We start from the raw sequence: 20,374 nt of genomic DNA on the forward strand, positions 1-20,374 counted from the left end.
TGGAATCCCTATAATAGGTATAAATAGATATAGACACCTCTGGTAGGGAAGAGCCATTTTGGCAAAGGCATACTACCATCCCCAAACCAAGAATGGCACACTACCACCTCCAAACTAAGAACGATAGTTAAGATATGTGTGACAGAAATAATAGAGACTGCAGTAATTGAGTGGGACAGAGAAAGGAGGAGAGAGTACCTTTGAGCTATGGAAAGCATCCTTTGGGAGCTCCTTCTGGAGATCTGATGTAGGAAGATGGATTTTGCTGTTGCAGTGTTTAAGCTGTCTTTACCTATGCTCAGTCTGTATATTTGTAAATAAACTCAAATATTAAAATGCTGTAAGTCTCTAGTAATCTCTTCATTCAAAGGAAATCAAACCCAGGTAAACATTCATACCTGAAACTTCTCACCACTTGTGTGAGGTGTGTGTAACAACATCTTTTCAACCTGCAAGACTAGGCAAGTACCCTTTTCTAAACTGGAAAAGCAGTTCCTCTTACCATCACAGAAGAGAAAATACACACCCCAGTTTATCCCTTCTGGTAAAAAAAATATTTTAACCCAATACTGGCATGTAATTTTGATAATTTTATCAACAGGTATTTTCATATTCCATATCAAATAGCAAAATTAAACAATCTTAACATCACACTACAAACCATTTTCTGTAGAGTAGTTCCATTACAATGACTGATGAAATGGGCATGCTCCTGTGTTTGTGATATGGCAATTACAACCAAGAATAAGTAGGGCAGTCACAATTTGTTAGGGGAAATGTTATAATCTTAAAAAAAAAAAAACAACCTTACATGAGTTCCTTGCCTCCAAAGCAAGCTCAAGCACAATTCTGGCATGGCATTCTAAGAGGTATAGAAAATGTCAGAGATCCACCATTACTTAAATGTACAGGAAAAAAGTGCAAAAGCGGGAAAGCACCCAAAATAGATCTACAAATGGAAGACAAAAGTCCAAAGATGTTAGAACAAAGATTTTAGTTGTTAAAAAAAAAAAGCCTAACGCGTTTCGGCCTATTTTTATTTTAAGGCCTTCTTCAAGGGGTTATAAAATTGTCTGCAGAAATTCTTGTAATAATGCCTCCTACTAGTCACCAGTGAAGTAGTAGGAGACATTATTTAATAGGAGACATTATTACAGGTTCTGCAGATGTTTTTATAACACTTTGAAGAATGCTTTAAAAGAAAAATAGGTCAAACTGCATTGGGCTTTTTTTTACATATAGAATCTTTGTTCCAGCGTCTTGAGACTCTTCCATTCATGCGTAAATGTACAAAGCAAAAGTTTTTCTTCAGTACTTTATATTTGGGGTTCACATGCTCTGGAACATATTTACCATCCTGTTCTTGACCAATACCTTGTCCCTTCAAGACTGTTTCCCACTTAAATGTGGGTGAGTGCAGCTTCTACATTACCTTTTTAAAGGTAAGGACTTAGAGACTATCAATCCATCTTGTGGAATGTAGCAAAATGGGAGTGTGTCCAGGTTCGAGGACTGGACATGTATGTACATGTAATTACCTGAAAGATCTTTCTCCGGTGAAAAAACAGCTGGGGGATGATCTGAAATAAAAATAGAGGAAAAAAGCAGCCACCCTATCTCACCCCTGGTGTTCTTCCATTCGAAGTCACAGCTTTTCAAGACTAGTTTAGTCCAGATAAAAATATGTGCAACATGCAGAGTTTGGGTGCAGTCCTATGCAAATGTGCCTGGGAGTATGTCCCACCAAAACTCCTGGGGCTCTTCTTTTGTGTTTTTAGTAAATCTGCATAGGATTGGACTACAAAGTTATTTGTTATGGCTTCCAGCAATTTTTACAGACATTGCGTTAATTGAAATTGGTTTGCATTAATTAAATGCACTGGGAAGATTAGCATTAGCAAGAAATTGCAAGTAGATAAATAGGTACCGCCTCGGCGGGAAAGGTAACAGCGTTCCGTGCACCTCGATGTTCAGTCATGCCGGCCACATGACCACGGAAGCGTCTTCGGACAGCACTGGCTCTTCGGCTTAGAAACGGGGATGAGCACCGCACCCTAGAGTCGGACACGACTGGTTGGGGACACCTTTACCTTTTTATGTTGGTTACCATTTCAGAGATTATTTCCAACAGAGTTTGTTTCCTATTATAACTCTTAGTGGACATGAGCCTAAATTTCTTCCTGGGCAAGGTGCTTGACCAGGTGGTTGTAGGACAGCTCCAGGCACTGTTGAATGAAACAGATTATCTAGATCCATTTCAATTGGGCTTCAGGCCTGGTTTTGGAATGGAAACTGCCTTGGTCGACCTGTGGGATGACCTCTGCCGGGAGGGGGACATGGGGAGTGCAACCCTGTTGATTCTCCTGGACCTCTCAGCGGCTTTTGATACCATCGACCATGGTATCCTTCTGGATAGGTTGTCTGGGTTGGGAGTTGGAGGCACTGAACTGCAGTGGTTCTGCTCCTACTTGGATGGCCGATTCCAGAAGGTGGTGCTGGGGGATTATTGCTCTGTGCCATGGTAATTGTGCCATGGGGTTCCACAGGGCTCTATTTTATCCCCTATGCTGTTTAACATGTACATGAAACTGCTGGGGGAGGTTATCCAGAGGTGTGGGCTGAGGTGCCATCAATATGTGGATGGTACCCAGCTCTACCTGTCTTTCTCCTCAAACCCAGGTGAGGCAGTGGCTGTTCTGAATCAGTGCCTGGGCACGATAATGGACTGGATGAGGGCCAATAAACTGAAAATCCAGACAAGACAGAGGTACTGTTAGTGGGTGGTTCATCTGCCCTGCTAGGTGATATTCAACCTGTTCTGGAGAGGGTTGCACTCCCCCTAAAGGATCACATTCATAGTTTGGGGGTGCTCTTGGATCCAGAACTGTCACTTGAGGCACAGGTGAACTCAGTGGCACGGAGCACTTTTTATCAGCTTAGGCTGGTATACCAACTACGCCCTTATCTGGACAGAGATAGCCTAGCTACAGTTATCCATGCTCTGATAACTTCTCGTCTGGATTACTGCAATGCATTATACGTGGGGCTGCCTTTGAAAACGGTCCGGAAACTTCAGCTGGTCCAAAATAAGGCAGTAAGTTTGTTAACAGGGACTGGCCAGCGAGCTCAGGTTATCTGAAGGATCGCCTCCTCCCATATGTGCCTGCCCGGACCTTAAGATCATCCTCAGCAGCCCTTCTCCATGAGCCCCTGCCAAAGGAAGTGAGGCGGGTGGCTACTAGGAGGAGGGCTTTTTCTGCTGTGGCACCCCGGCTCTGGGATGAGCTCCCTGGTGAGGTTCGCCTGGCACCTACATTGTATTCCTTTCGGCGCCAGGTGAAGACTTTTTTATTTTCCCAGGCATTTTAGCATTTTAGCTTTCTAGACTTTTAGCTTTGCTGTTTTAAATCTGTATTTTAAACTCCTGCACTGCTGCTAGGTTTTATTGTGGTTGTATTGTTATATTGTGGTTTTAATGTTCTATATATTTTAAATTGTTTTATTGTGTGCCATTGCTTTTAATTTTTGTGAACCGCCCACAGAGCTTCGGCTATTGGGCGGTATAGAAATGAAATAAATAAATAAATAAATATTTAAAACTACTGCTCTATGTTCATTCCAGAATGTGCATCTTCAGATGACTTGATACAGAATACCAGAATCTGGCCTAAATTTTGTATCTCTGCTGATGTATCATAGGCCAGGATCAAACCAAGATTCCCCATGGTTTTAAAAAGTATTAATAGGAATGGGAAGGGGGCGTGATTTGGACAGGGCCATGCCTCTGGGGTGGGAGGGATTAATCTTTCCCCTCCCCTGTTGCCGTTTTCCTGTCCTGAACTGCCCCATACAGGTGCCTGTAAATCTTTGGCCTCTACAGGCCAAATAGCAACTCTGAGAAGGCACTCCAGATCAGGAAAGCATAGTGGAAAGGGCTAACCCTCTTCCTTAGCACTGCGGCCCTGATCTGAATTATAATTAAAACTACAACAGAGGTTCATGGTTAGGATCTCCACCAGCATGTCTGATTTGGCTCCTAGTCAGCTTCCCTCCTGAATGCAGAGTTCCAGAGAACAGCAAGGAGAGACAAGAAGGCTTTCTTAAATGAACAATGCAAATAAATCAAATAAAACAACAGAATGGGAAAGACGAGAGATCTCTTCAAGAAAATCGGAGATCTCAAGGGAACGTTTTGTGCAAAGACGTGCATGATAAAGGCCAAAGAAGGCAGGGACCTAACAGAAGCAGATGAGATTAAGAAGAGGTGGAAAGAATACACAGAAGAACTATACAGGAAAGTTCTTAATGTCCATGATAGCGCGGTCACTGAACTTGAGCCGGACATCCTCGAGAGTGAAGTCAAGTGGGCCTTAGGAAGCATTACTAACAACAAAGCTAGCGGAGATGACAGTATTCCAGCTGAGCTACTTAAAATCCTAGCAGATGTTGCTGTTAAAGTGCTGCACTCAATATGCCAACAAATTTGGAACACTCAACAGTGGCCACAAGACTGGAAAAGGTCAGTTTACATTCCAATTCCAAAGAAGGGCAACACCAAAGAGTGTTCAAACTACCGTACAATTGTGCTCATTTCACATGCCAGCAAGGTTATGCTCAAAATCCTACAAGCTAGGCTTCAGCAGTATGCGAACCAAGAACTACCGGAAGTACAAGCTAGGTTTCGAAGAGGCAGAGGAACTAGAGATCAAATCGCCAACATTTGCTGTATCATGGAGAAAGCAAGAAAATTCCAGAAAAACGTCTATTTCTGCTTCATTGACTACGCTAAAGCCTTTGATTGTGTGGATCACAACAAACTCTGGCAAATTCTGAAAGAGATGGGGGTAACAGACCACCTTACCTGTCTCCTGAGAAACCTGTACGAGGGTCAAGAAGCAACAGTAAGAACCGGACATGGAACAACCGATTGGTTCCAAATTGGGAAAGGAGTACGACAAGGCTGCATATTGTCGCCCTGCTTATTTAACTTAAATGCAGAGTACATCATGAGAAACGCCGGGTTGGATGAATCACAGGTCAGAATTAAGACTGCCGGGAGAATTATCAACAACCTCAGATACGCAGATGATACCACCCTAATGGCAGAAAGCAAAGAGGATCTAAAGAGCCTCTTGTTGAGGGTGAATGTGGAGAATGCAAAAGCTGGTTTGAAACTCAACATTAAAAAAACTAAGATCATGGCATCTGGCCCCATCACTTCCTGGCATATGGAAGGGGAAGAAATGGAAGCAGTGACAGATTTTATTTTCTTGGGCTCCAAGATCACCGCAGATGGTGACTGTAGCCATGAAATTAAAAGACTCTTGCTCCTTGGGAGGAAAGCTATGGCAAATCTAGACAGCATAGTAAGAAGCAGAGACATCACCTTCCCGACAAAGGTCCGTCTAATCAAAGCTATGGTTTTCCCATGAGTAACGTATGGCTGTGAGAGCTGGACTATAAGGAAGGCTGAGCACCGAAGAATTGATGCTTTCGAACTGTGGTGCTGGAGAAGACTCTTACGAGTGCCCTGGACTGCAAGGAGGTCAAATCAGACCATCCTAAAGGAAATCAACCCTGAGTGCTCATTGGAAGGACAGATGCTGAAGCTAAAGCTCAAATATTTTGGCCACCTAATGCGAAAAGAAAACACTCTGGAAAAGACTCTGATGCTGGGAAGGACTGAAGGCAAAAGGAGAAGGGGACGGCAGAGGATGAGATGGCTAGATAGCATCACTGATGCAATGAATATGGACTTGAGCACCCTCCTGGAGAGAGCGCAGGACAGAAAGGCCTGGCGTGCTATGGTCCATGGGGTCACGAAGAGTCGGACATGACTGAACAAATGAACAACAACAACAACAGCATCCCTCCTAATTAGCCAGTCTTTAATCCACTTGACAAGCAGAATTCCCTCCTTGGCAATAATCCAAGGACAAAGGCTTATCATACATATAAATATATGAAATACTCCAGGAGTGCAATAAGAGTAAGTGGAGAATCATTTGGAGAGAGAGAAAAAACATGTTTTTATCACACTAGTCTGGATCCTTGATTTGGGATTGTGGGGGGAGGCATAAGCAGAGGAGAGAGGATAAGCTACTGCATGGTTTAAGTTAATATATGGTCACTCTTGGAAATTTTAAATTTGTTCTTCAAACTATTCAGAAGCATTGTGGAAAACCCCATAACTGCCAATCTTATGTATTATACAACAAAGTAGAGATCTTATAGTGTTGCCTTACAAACCAGTTAATCCACCTATCATCATTTAGAAATAAAATCATAGGTAACGTAAGAAACCCAGAACTACTGGGTCTTTCTTTTCAGTTAACTGGTTTAATAGTCAGGGAGAAAAAAATACCCATTTGTTTGTTACCAGAATCTCTTCTTCAAACTCTCAATCATCTCTCATATCCATTATGGCTCGTGTAATTTAGCAGTGCATACCCTTCTGGTGTGCTCAAATGAAAAATATATCAATTATAGTTCATTCATATATACAAACCCCAGTAAAAAAAGTTGAATACGATATATGCAGTAGGAAATATAATCCTGGAATATGTGTCAATGACATGATTGTTCTGCAAAATTATCCTTCCCACATTCTCTCTTAAGGATCTCTTCCTCTTTATGCGAGTTGCATCTAGATTGGTGATACTGGGCGCTCGCCCTCGTGTTGAACTCTCTTCGGAATGGACTGAAAAGGTGGTCAGGTCAACCTCCGTGTCAGTGTCGTGATAACAGCCATCAAAAGCCATTGCTTGCACTGCATCAATGTTGTACAATCCAGCAGCCTAGAAGCAAAAGAGACTGTTACTGGTTGAAAAAGACAGTGCCCTTCCTCATATTGTGTCCTGAAGCTTCTTGACTTCTTGAATCTTGACAGGACTGCCTACTTTATGGGCCCAATTTTTACAGCTATACTATCCAGCCATTCTCAGCTGTGGCCCCTTAGCATCTTCATGTTTTGGTGCCTCTTAGCAAACCCAGTTTCCTATAGGCTCCCAATAATAGCCCATGGGAGATTGTTGGGTTAACTCTGGGTTATTTAACCCCTAAACAACCCAGAGTTCTGGGTTTAAACATCACAATAAACAATAGATGTTCCTGGGTTGTTGGGTGAAAGCGGAAGCAATGAGTGTGGGAGGCAGCATGCTCACTCACTGTCCCTGAGCCCTGACCATTCCTGGGTTAAACAACCCAGGAATTGTCATGATGTCATTTAGTCCTTTTTTTAGAGAAGGTGGGGTAAGGATTACTAGCATAAGGGGTTTTATTTTAAATTATAATTTTTTGCCAATTTTTCAATGAACATTATTAACAGAATATAGCTACAGATATTTTAATTTTTGAGCTGAAAACAGTAAAGAAAAGGCTTGCATTTATTTTTATTGTATCGTTGTTATCATTGTTACCATTTTCCCCTGTCTTTTTAATTAAAATAGCTTTTTTAATGTAAAAAGAAAAAGAAAAAAAAGAACACACAAATGAATACCTTCCCCCTCTTTTTCAGCTGTTTTCGTTCTTCCACTGTGGTGAGATAATTTACAGCTGCATATTCAATGACAGACAGGAAGACAAACAGAAAACTGATCCATAAGTATACATCCACAGCTTTTATGTAAGACACCTGAGGCATTGAGGCACTTACTCCTGTGATTATGGTTGACATTGTCAGCACAGTAGTTATACCTATGAAGACAGAGGGGAAAGGTAAAGAAAATATCAGCTTGCTCTTGCACTTTGCTAAAATATGCACTGGGTGTGTGCAAACGGCTAGTGCCCTCTGTCTGTCCTTCCACAGTCAGAAAATATAGAATGTATCATGACAAATAACTGAATTGCACACCCTGGATTTGTGATATTGCTGCCCAATTTCAGCCAATGTCCAAGGTTCAGCAGCAACACCAAGTTTGTAGAACCACTGACTTCCCCCCAAGCGTTTATTGCTATTCTGAAAATGTTGGGGCTGCAGCTGAGCTGGCCAGAGGATTAGCTCCATCTTTCTCCTTGGAAAGTGTTCCTTAGCGACATTTTTCTCAGTGAATCAGCATGAAGAGTCAAGGAACTCTTGACATTCCAGTGGAGGACCATGTTTGCAGCCAAGCTTAGAGAGAAATGTCATGTGAACATCGTACTAGGAGGGCTGGGCCAAGACATTTTGCTGCCTAAGGCAAAGGATAAGATTCACACACACACACACAAACACCCATCATCCACCACTCCACCACAGAAGCTGACCAGACTAGCCGCTGAATCTTACTTCAACACTGGTGATGAGACAGCATTCGCCATCTTACCTGCGGGCAAGCAGGCCAGCTTAGGGGGTGCAGGGCAGACTGCCTAGAACACACAGCTTTGTCCTCCAATGGAGGGAAATGGACAGGGGCTGCTATTGCCATCTGAGGCAAATATCTCACTCTGCCAAATGGAAGGGCTGGCCCTGTATAGTAGCTTACATTTTTAAAGTTTCTTATCAGTCTTCTTGTTACCACCTTTTGGAATACAGTATCTCAACTATCTGGTAGGGACCTTCATGGTATCTCATATGAAGCTTGCTTTACTTTAAGACCTATTTAAGATAATTAATGTTAGTTTTCCACTTTAAAAGCATGGGTCTTTAATGGATATTTTAACAAACTCCATAGGCTGGGGTTTTTTTTAACCTACAACTCTCAAGGGTATCCCTTAAGTAAGAGGTAACCACATATTCAGCTTCTGGGAACATTGCTCTGTTAGCTATGAAGAGTAATGGGAAATCAACCATTCACTTTTAAATCCTGATTCTAGGAGCAGCTATGTTGAAACAGTAGTTCACAGGATAGTGTATTTATATCCATTAGACCATGCTTTTTAACCTTAGCCATATTGATCCTTGAGGTGGGGGAAGGGTAGAAAGGTACAGTTCTTCTGTACTGGTACAATGAATAATTTAAGGAAAAAAACATGTATTATTTGTTGGCTTCACAAAATGTCTCCTTGTATCTTAAACGGATCTTTAAAAAAAGAAATGCTGACTTTCATATGATGTACTAGTGAGCTGTCCACCAAGCTTACTAGTGAGCTTGGTATGTGGAGTGGCGGGGACAGGACTCTTCACACCCACTCACACACACACACACACACACACACACACACACATTTATTTTAGAAACCTAGTTCTAGATTTGTATGACTGTTTTTATATACCTCTATCTATTCCTGTGCTGTTTGTCGTTTTGTATTGTATTTTATTCTTTTAAATATTTGCATTGTGTTTTATGTTTTTAACTGTCCGTATTGCATTGTATTCTTTTAACTGTTTGCAATCTGCATAGAGAATGCTTGTTATTGGGCGGAAAAAAATATAATAAGAAAAAACTTTCCCAGATGAAAATCTCTACCCCCTCTCTTGATGCTCCTATTTCCCTCAGAGGGCAAACAGCAACTTCAGGAGGATTATTTTTGTCTGGAAATGGTGCAGGGGGAAATGAGGGGAAACCCCTATTATCCCTGACCAGTGGCCATGCTGGTTGGGGCTGATGGGTGGATGGAATCACATCTGGAGGACTAAAGGTTCCCTACCCCTGCTCCAACCATCCCAAAGAGTAAATAGTTGCTCATTTTTTAAGTGGCAGGAAATCAACCACCAAAAATGTACATTGGTTGCTGACATTTGCCCTGAACTCCTGAATCCTAGACTTAAGGGTTAAACAGGTGTTCACCTGCAACACAAGTGCAGCTAAAGTGAGGACCAGATGTGAGCAAGTACGCAAGCCGCACCCCAAACATCCCCATGCCCATGGCTGCATTACAGATCTTCATACATTGAGCACAAAGAACTGAATGGGGGTTCAGGGGTTGGAATGATGTTCAGCTGAATGCACTTATAAAACCCTAGTATTCAGAACTTCATCCTCAACATGTGAAGATAAAACAGCTAGGGCATATGGAGATTAGGGAGTGGGGCTTGTGTGCTCACTCACATCCCACCCCCATTTTAACTGTACTGATGTTGCAGAGAACACTTGCATATGGCTTTAAATAATGTTGTATAGCATGTGTCGAAGGCAAAAGGAGAAGGGGACGGCAGAGGATGAGATGGCTAGATAGCATCACGGATGCAATGAATATGAACTTGAGCACACTCCGGGAGAGAGCGCAGGACAGGAAGGCCTGGCGTGCTATGGTCCATGGGGTCACGAAGAGTCGGACACGACTGAACGACTGAACAAATAGCATGTGTCACTATGGATGGGGGCTGGCTTGGAAACCCTCCTATCCAACTACAGCAAAAGATCTGTAGTTGAATAGGAGATCTGGTCGTGCCAACTCTTCCTACTCACACAAGGATGACCACCTCTGATCATCCTTCCTTCCAGTCACACTATTGAAAGTTCCAACTTAAATTAGAACTAGCTAGCAAGTACATTCTGTAGTTGCCTAGCAATCCCAACCATGCTTTTCTTTATTCTAGGGGTTCGCAATGTGACACCTGTGGGCACCTCCAAAGGCACCCATGAAGGGGTGCTCAACATGGCACCCACAGGCACCCGCAAAAGTTTTGTTCTTCCCTCACTTTTTAATATATGCACATGGATTTATATATATCCATAGCAATAAATACATGCATAACTTTCTAGCAATGATACATAGGCTTCTACAAGAGCGGATCAAATATCCAAATAAGTATCCATTTGAAGGTGCCATCTATATGCCACCCTTTCAAATATTGAAAGCACTGTAAGGTCCTCAATGCATTGTATTATAGGAGGTGAGTATTTATCCTTCCAATGCTATAATATCAACCTTTTAGGTACCAAAAGGGCACAGAGGTATGGTAATGCAAAACAAGTTGGTAAATATCAAAACATATGAATGTGCAATGGTATCTTCTTAGCTAACTTTGGTCCAAACGACACATAATGTTAATCATGTGGTTTACCCTTCAGTGCAGGATTTTTCTTTCAGAAATAGCCAGCATACAACAACCCTGACATGGGCAGTAGGGGGTTTAGCCCTTTGCCCCCTCTCATGTGGGGAAAAGCTCCCATTGAAGGAAATGCGAGTTTCCCCCACTCCCATCAGAATTGCAGGCATGGGCCCCCTGATTTTGATCAGGACCACAGTGGGGGTTACAGGGCTAAAGCACCTCCCGCTGTCCTCCACACTAGGGTCTGATCTGAATCACACACCTACGAACAGGCTTATTTCTGAAATAAAACCTGCACTCAAGGGTAAATCACATTATTAATATCACATGTCATTTGGCCTTCAATTTAGAAAGGCAGCACTGATGTCTGCAGGGCCATTCCAGGACAGATTTTTTTTTTTTAAAGTGGGCAGTGTCCACAAGGATTTATGCCAGAATAAATCTGTTAGGGCAGTGTCCAGCTGTGTCATTCTGTTAATGCAAATGATGTTGCACTAGCAAAAACCAGGTTCTGAACCATGCGCAAGAGAAGAAGCCAACTAAAGTTATGCTTTCACGAGCAGTTGCAAATTATGCATGTGCAACCGGTTGCACAACTGCTTCCTCCTGTTGTGCAACCTGAAAGGCAACCATGGTGCATTCTGCTTGAACAACCGATTGTGCAACCAGCTGTGCATCCTGTTGTGTTAGTTGCACAACTGCTTTGTACCCATTGTGCAACCCACTGTGCATTCTGCTTCTGCAACCTGTTGTGCAACCAGTTGCACAAGCATAATGGGCAACTGCTTGTGCAACAACAAAATTCAGTGGAGCTCTGCTAGTGCTATTTGAGTGTACAGAATGACATTGTTGGATACTGTCATTACTCTTTAATGTACCACAAGGCCTTTCATGTTTTTGAGGCAACATACTAAGATGGCTACTCATCTGGAAATTGTTACAGTAGTAGAGTGGATTTAGGTTCGCACTGACTGTGTATATACTTTAGTAACTTGCCCTAAAGCGGGGTCTTTCGGCTTGCTCTCTTAAATGTTGTGCTTCTTTGATGTTCCGTAGTTTCTCTGTTATGTAAAGTCCCTTCTCTGCTTTTTCACTTTATCTTATTGCAGTACTCCTAGCTTCTCATTGTGAGCAGGGATCACACATAGGGAAAATTAGTTGCTCTCCATTCATAATAATGTAGTAAGGGGGTGGGGAGCCTGGACAAGGGGGGAAACAAGCCTCTCTGATAGGTTGAACAACCCCTGCCAGGTTGATGACATTCAGTTCTACTCCCCCCACCCCACCCAGACATATGTTCCTTTCAAGCACTGTGTGACCCCTGAAAACCAGATTTTAAAGGTATGGTACACTCAGCTTATCTTGCTTGGTGTGTCCCTGATGGACCAAAGCTGATTCCATGAAAATCCGGGTAATATTCCAACACGCTTCTTATTCCATTGTCATGAAGATCGCCCCCAAGTCTGACCAATCCAGGGGCTCTTTTCTACCTGTCCATTTCAGGGGCTGATTTTTCACACTGCTGTTCCCTTCTGCCATTAGAGAAGACTTCAAGGCTTGAGCACGTGCAGATGCAGTTAGCTTACCAAGCTGGATCTCAGTCTCCAGCCATGAGATTCCCAGTTGCTGGCACCTGACAATACATACTGATGCGTGTGGTCACACATATCAATGCATGATACCAGCTCATACGTGCAGAAACAATTTGTGGTTTTATATGTAGTAAGTGCCTATTTGACTCTTATATGTAGTAGAGAACTATTTTCTACTGCTCTGCTGTCACTTGTGACTAAGCTAATAAAATCAGGTTTATTGGCAAGACTAGCCACTGTTTCCATGCAGGGAAAAGGTGACTTCACAAGAAATAATTTCTTGTGACAGATGATTTCACAAGAAATGTTGAGTTAATTAACCCTACAGACTGTTCCTCACCTTCCTTCCTCTCATACTACTGCCTCTCATGGCTCTTTGTGATTAACAAACAACTTGTGGTGCAACATGAACAGGCAAAGAGGAGTGAAATTCCTTGTACCACTAATGAAATAAGTATTAAACAACTTAGGAAAAGTTGAATAATGATGATATACTTATCTACACACATGCATCTTCTGTAAGCAAGCTATAATGCAGTACAACCAAGTTACTACCATGCTTTCCTCACCATAGCAAAATATCTTCAGATGAAGGCTTACCAAGTGATACTCTTGCAGGAACAGCTCTTCGGTCAATCCAAAATGAAACCCATGACAGCATCACCATCAGCATAGATGGGAAATAGGATTGTAGAACAAAAAAGAAAATATGCCTCCTCAGGGCAAAGTTTATGAAAAGTCGATTGTACCAACCTGTTGAAAAATGTAAACATGTTCATTAACATCCAACTTATGTTCTCCTTCCTCTTAACTGTGCTTTACTAACAAACACACTCTTCCCATGCCCTTTCCTTAAATATCCTTCTATAGTGACAAACATATAATCCTAAAGTGCTTTTCAACAGGAATCAGATGAAAACCCTCTGTATTTGGGATTACATTCAAATGTTGCCGTTTCACTCCACCTACACCTACTTCCCTTTACTTAAAGTCCTATCAAGACCTCACTTAACTTTAATACACCGTGGCTGGGTTCCAATGAGTTGTTTAGGAATGCCAAGTCTTGCTCATATCCAGTGGAATTTTTGACTCATTCCATCTTTAGTCTAGCACTACAAGCTGCTTCTGAAACTGCCCTCAGTTTGTCATAGAAGTTGGGGGTGGGGTGCTGTTGGACAAATCCATGTCCAAAGATCTCTTGGGCTTACTGCATTATGTTCATGGTTCTTTGGACCACAGCCTGTGTATGCACATGTAACAATATTATTGAGCATAGAAGGGAAAACTATAGAAGAACAATGCTGTATATATGCAAAGTATTACAGGCACTGCCATCTGTGATTTGTCATACATGCATGGCCTCTTTCAACTTATCAGCATCCCTTGACCAGTATCGATAAGAGTTGAAGGGAATGAGTGACATTAGTGAGACTCTGACAACACAGAAACCAGCCAACAGAATAGGATGCGTAAATCTTGTATACCATGTGCTCATTAACAAAATTCTTCCACCTCTAAAATGCAGCATCACAGTAACAAAGAAGAGCAAGGAAATCGCTAAACGATAAGAAGTAAGGAAAAGCTAATCCAATACAGGCTAAACACAATTATACAGAATTATAATTAACCCACAATGAACTTGACCACGACATGCACAATTACCACTCACATTCTTGTGAAAAGGCTTCAAGGATATTTCATAATCATACATTCTCGGGTTATATTTGCTGTTGTTGTTTCTTCACTACCTACACTGTTTTGCTGTTAAACTAAGCATTTGATTACTGGATGGATTAGCCAGCACCACGTAAAGGGGACAGTGCCACCTAGTGAATTACCAGCACAATTCTGCAGCAACACCATTGAGGTAAAGGAAGAACAACATATCTGCAAAAATTTGAACTTAGTTTTATAGTAAAAACCACATCACGTTATACTGCGATGAAAATTCTACTTTCATCATCTTGTCTAAAGTTATATATCTCCCACATAATTTCATCCTAGAAAACACTATTATTAACCTTTCTAAAAAATTTACTCACTCATATCTGCTAGCTTTCACGGCAAATACACTTACAGTTCAATCCTATAAATGTCTACTCAGACATAAATCCCATCAAATTCTATGGGGCTAACTGCCAAGTAAGAAGGCTTAGGATCTCAGCCTTGATAGTTTTCTTTTCTGATAGCAATTCAGATCACAAATATTGTCAACTAACGTCCATTGTTGCAAAAACAGTCATGTTATCAATCAGAACCATTTCTCTCTTACTGCAGCTATGATAGCAAAAAGTACATTTCTAATTAATTGTATCCGAGAGTTTCAAGACACATTTTTGCAAATAAATATTGTAAGTCAATCTATCTACCTGGCAGGGCTTAAAGGATTTTTAAGGCATGTTATAGATTTAACTCCCTTCATGGATCACTGCCTTGTTGTAGCGAAGGGGCTTGCGTAACTCAGTGAAGCCATAAGCTATGCCTTGCAGGGCCACCCAAGACGGACAGGTCATGGCAGAGAGTTCTGACAAAATGTGGTCCACTGGAGAAGGAAATGGCAACCCACTCCAGTATTCTTGCCAAGACAACCCCATGGAACATAACACAAGGCTAAAAGATATGATGCCGGAAGATGAGCCCCTCAGGTCGGAAGGTGTCCAATATACTACTGGGGAAGAGCAGAGCAAATTTCCAAGTAGTGCCAGAAAGAGTGAAGTGGCTGGGCCAAAGCCGAAAGGACACTCAGCTCTGGATGTGTCTGGTGGTGAAAAGAAAGTCCGATGCTGTAAAGAACAATATTGTTTAGGAACCTGGAATGTAAGATCAATGAATCAAGGTAAGCTGGAGGTGGTCAAACATGAGATGGCAAGATTGAACATGGACATCTTGGGAATCAGCGAACTAAAATGGACAAGCATGGGCGAATTTTATTCAGGTGACCATCATATCTACTACTGTGGGCAAGAATCCCTTAGAACAAATGGAGTAGCACTCATAGTCAATAAAAGGGTGGGAAAAGCAGTACTGGGGAACAATCTCAAAAACGATAGAATGATCTCAGTACGAATCCAAGGCAAACCATTCAACATCACAGTAATTCAAGTCTATGCCCCAACCACTGAGGCCGAAGAAGATGAGGTTGATCGGTTCTATGAGGACCTACAACACCTTCTATAACTAACACCAAAAAAAGATGTCCTTTTCATCATAGGGGATAGGAATGCTAAAGTAGGAAGTCAAGAAATAACCAGGATAACAGGCAAGCATGGCCTTGGTGTACAAAATGAAGCAGGACAAAAGCTAATAGAGTTTTGCCAAGAGAACACGCTGATCATAGCAAATACTCTTTTCCAACAGCACAAGAGGCAACTCTACACATGGACATCACCAGATGGTCAATACTGAAATCAGATTGATTATGTCCTTTGCAGCCAAAGATGGAGAAGCTCTATACAGTCAGTAAAAACAAGACCTGGAGCTGACTGTGGCTCAGATAATGAGCTTCTTATTGAAAAATTTCGGCTTAAATTGAAGAACATAGGGAATATCACTAAACCATTCAGGTATGACCTAAATCATCTCCCTTATGAATATACAGTGGAGGTGAGGAATAGATTTCAGGGATTAGACCTGATAGACAGAGTGCCTGAGGAACTATGGACGGAGGTCCGTAACATTGTTCAGGAGGCAGCAACTCAATCCATCCCAAAGAAAAAGAAATGCAAGAAAGCCAAGTGGCTGCCAGATGAGGCTTTACAAGTAGCTGAGGAAAGAAGGGAAGCGAAAAGCAAGGGAGAAAGGGGAAGATATATCCAACCGAATGCAGAGTTCCAGAGAATAGCAAGGAGAGACAAGAAGGCCTTCTTAAATGAACAATGCAAAGAAATCGAGGAAAACAATAGAATGGGAAAGACGAGAGATCTTTTCAAGAAAATCGGAGATATCAAGGGAACGTTTTGTGCAAAGATGGGCATGATAAAGGACAAAGAAGGCAGGGACCTAACAGAAGCAGATGAGATTAAGAAGAGGTGGAAAGAATACACAGAAGAACTATACAGGAAAGTTCTTAATGTCTGTGATAGCCATGATAGTGTGGTTACTGAACTTGAGCCAGACATCCTAGAGAGTGAAGTCAAGTGGGCCTTAGGAAGCATTACTAACAACAAAGCTAGTGGAGATTACAGTATTCCAGGTGAGCTACTTAAAATCCTAGCAGATGATGCTGTTAAAGTGCTGCACTCAATATGCCAACAAATTTGGAACACTCAACAGTGGCCACAAGACTGGAAAAGGTCAGTTTACATTCCAATTCCAAAGAAGGGCAATGCCAAAGGGTGTTCAAACTACCGTACAATTGCGCTCATTTCACATGCCAGCAAGGTTATGCTCAAAATCCTACAAGCTAGGCTTCAGCAGCATGTGAACCGAGAACTACCGGAAGTACAAGCTGGGTTTCGAAGAGGCAGAGGAACTAGAGATCAAATCGCCAACATTCACTGGATCATGGAGAAAGCAAGAGAATTCCAGAAAAATGTCTATTTCTGCTTCATTGACTATGCTAAAGCCTATGCCGCTTTTTAAGTTCAGCTAGTACAAAGTCTTTGATTGTGTGGATCACAACAAACTATGGCAAATTCTTAAAGAGGTGGGAGTACCAGACCACCTTACCTGTCTCCTGAGAAACCTGTATGAGGGTCAAGAAGCAACAGTAAGAACCGGACATGGAACAACCGATTGGTTCAAAATTGGGGAAGGAGTATGACAAGGCTGTATATTATTTCCCTGCTTATTTAACTTATATGCAGAGTACATCATGAGAAACGCCAGGTTGGATGAATCACAGGTCGGAATTAAGATTGCCGGGAGAATTATCAACAACCTCAGATACACAGATGATACCACCCTAATGGCAGAAAGCAAAGAAGATCTAAAGAGCCTCTTGTTGAGGGTGAAAGTGGAGAGTGCAAAAGCTGGTTTGAAACTCAACATTAAAAAAATGAAGATCATGGCATCTGGCCCCATCACTTCCTGGCATATAGATGGGGAAGAAATGGAAGCAGTGACAGATTTTATTTTCTTGGGCTCCACAATCACCGCAGACAGTGACTGTAGCCATGAAATTAAAAGACACTTGCTCCTTGGGAGGAAAGCTATGGCACACCTAGACAGCATAGTAAGAAGCAGAGACTTCACCTTGCCAACAAAGTTTCATATAATCAAAGCCATGGTTTTCCCAGTAGCAACGTATGGCTGTGAGAGCTGGACTATAGGGAAGGCTGAATGCTGAAGAATTGATGCTTTCGAATTGTGGTGCTGGAGAAGACTCTTACAAGTCCCCTGGACTGCAAGGAGGTCAAATCAGTCAGTCCTAAAGGAAATCAACCCTGAGTGCTCATTGGAAGGACAGATACTGAAGGTGAAGCTCAAATATTTTGGCCACCTAATGCGAAGAGAAAAGTCACTGGAAAAGACCCTGATGCTGGGAAAGATTGAAGGCAAAAGGAGAAAGGGACAGCAGAGGATGAGATGGCTAGATGGGATCACCGATGCAATGAATATGGACTTGAGCACACTCCGTGAGAGAGCAGAGGACAGGAAGGCCTGGCATGCTATGGTCCATGGGGTCATGAAGAGTCGGACATGACTTAATGACTGAACAACAACAACATAGATTTAACCATACTTAGCATGCAATGTCTCTGATCCGCTAATCAGCCATGGTAACTAAACAGGCATAGATTCATAAAAATGATTTGATTTGCAGTTATGTCCACAAACAGCAAGCCCTACAAAGCAAGACTTGCCTTTGAGTCAGGGCTCACAGGAGTCCACGATGGAACCATCTTTCAGTGCCAGGGGTTCACAGTGGTGCAGCTAGGGCTAGGTGAAAGTCCAGGGTCTCGCAGCCCAGAAAGTACCCAGATTATCACCCAGAGATCAACAGTTGATGGGGGCCATGGCAAACCAGCCTAGCATCAGCACCTGGGCCAGTATGGGGCTGGCACTGCTTGCCCCGACATCCTATTTTTAAGTTGTTTTCTAGTCAGGGACAACCAGCCAGGCATGAACATAACATGTACAGATGCTTATTTTATTACTTTTATTTTAAATATATATTATCCTTTTCTACAGTTGAATAGTGCTTATTCAATGTATTTAGCATCAGGGCAACAGAAGCAAACTTTGTTTTATTCCTGTAGTCATGATAGTGCTGTTTTAAGCAAGTTTAAAATGTGACACTGCACATGCTCAGAGTATTTCTCTCTCTTTTTTAAAATCAAGGTTGGCAAGCAGATTTTCCCTCTCCAACTTTTCAGGAATGTAGAAGTACCTGGGGGGGGTTGCGGGGGGGTGGGGGGGAAAATGTTTTGTGTTTCTCAGTCCACTGTATGGCAAATCTCTTTTGAAACAGAGGGGAGTTTCACAAATAGTTTGTGATATGGAATGGGGTCAGTTATTGAAAGGAAAAAAGGAGGAAAAAATTCCACTGGCCTGGGGCACACATAAAATAACTCTTCTGATTCCATCTTTTATATATAATAAAGTTCTAAAATTGGTGGAGCAATTAGTTCCAGACTAATATATTTGTTATTGATCTTATGCTCCTTTTTCCAGTGTAATTTACTGTGATACAGAGACATTAAAATTAAAATTACTTCCAGGCCCTTTAAGAGTTCCCTTCTAATTTTCCATATCCTAGGAAGCTGCCTTATACTGAGTCAGAACATTGATCCATCTAGCTCAGTATTGTTGACACTGATTGGCAGCGGCTCTCCAGGAGTTTCTCCAACCCTTCCTGGAGATTTGGAGGATCGAACCTGGGACCTTCTGCATGCAAAGCATGTGCTCTCCCACTGAGCTACAGCCCATCCTCCTCCATATATATGTTCTATATATGTATTACTGAGGGACATAGCTCAGTGGTAGAGGACATGCTTTGCATGGTAAAAATGCCACATTCAGTCCCCAGCATTTCCAGGTAGGACTGGGAAAGACCCCTGCTTGAAGCCTTGGATAGCTGCTGCCAGTCAGTGTTGACAATAATGGGCTAGATGGATCCAGGGTTTCATTTGCAATGAAGATGATCAGGGGAATGGAAACAAAGCCCTATGAGGAGAGACTGAAAGAACTGGGCATGTTTAGACTTGAGAAGACTGAGGGGAGATATAATAGCGCTCTTCAAGGACTTGAAAGGTTGCCACAGAGAGGAAGGCCAGCATTTCTTCTCGATCATCCCAGAGTGCAGTCTGTGCAGGACATGGAATCATGGGCTCAAGTGACAGGAAGCCAGATTTCAGCTGAACATCAGGAAAAACTTCCTGACTGTTAGAGCAATATGACAATGGAACCAATTCCCTAGGGAGGTGGTGGGCTCTCCCACACTGGGGGCATTCAAGATTAAATTGGACAGCCATCTGTCAGGGATGCTTTGACTTGGATTCCTGCATTGAGAAGGGAGTTGGACTCTATGGTCTTGTAGGCCCCTTCCAACCCTACTATTCTATATGTCCACACATGCTTTGTACAAATAGTTGCATCATTTTATAGAGAGACAGAATTGTGATGTGAACTTCTAGTGAAGATAAATAGCTATTGTTTTATATTATAGGTAGCTGAGATTAATCACCATTTGGGAAACTGGCCTAAATAACTGCGGAATTGCATGTTACACACAAATGTGTCCAACAATGCAGGATATTTGTTTCTATTAGGGAAAAACAGCTTCAGAAGAAGGCAATTTGGAGAGCATTTAACTTTTCCCCAGCTGTTCTCTTTTCTAGTGCAACTCCTGCCATTCTCAAGCTGCTTTTGCCCCTGGAGGTTCCAGACATCTCTGAAAAAGCAGGTTGTGGGTGGATGGGGAACA

At 42.2% G+C, this 20,374-nt stretch overlaps 1 protein-coding gene across 1 annotated transcript in view; it reads right to left on the reverse strand.

The window, feature by feature from the left end:
* Window positions 1-6,494: 6,494 nt before the first annotated feature.
* GABRR3 (gamma-aminobutyric acid type A receptor subunit rho3) overlaps window positions 6,495-20,374 on the reverse strand; it is a 47,482-nt gene continuing 33,602 nt past the window's right edge. The window contains exons 7-9 of the mRNA XM_084841693.1: window positions 13,108-13,260; window positions 7,499-7,695; window positions 6,495-6,797 (exon numbers count right to left, since the gene is read on the reverse strand). Coding sequence (XP_084697819.1) covers window positions 6,495-6,797; window positions 7,499-7,695; window positions 13,108-13,260 — 653 coding nt within the window. The remainder of the gene's footprint in view (window positions 6,798-7,498; window positions 7,696-13,107; window positions 13,261-20,374) is intronic.

Source organism: Heloderma suspectum, chromosome 3 (assembly GCF_057233095.1).
Source record: "Heloderma suspectum isolate Gila_16-S chromosome 3, 16-S_ref, whole genome shotgun sequence".
NCBI lineage: Eukaryota > Metazoa > Chordata > Lepidosauria > Squamata > Helodermatidae > Heloderma > Heloderma suspectum.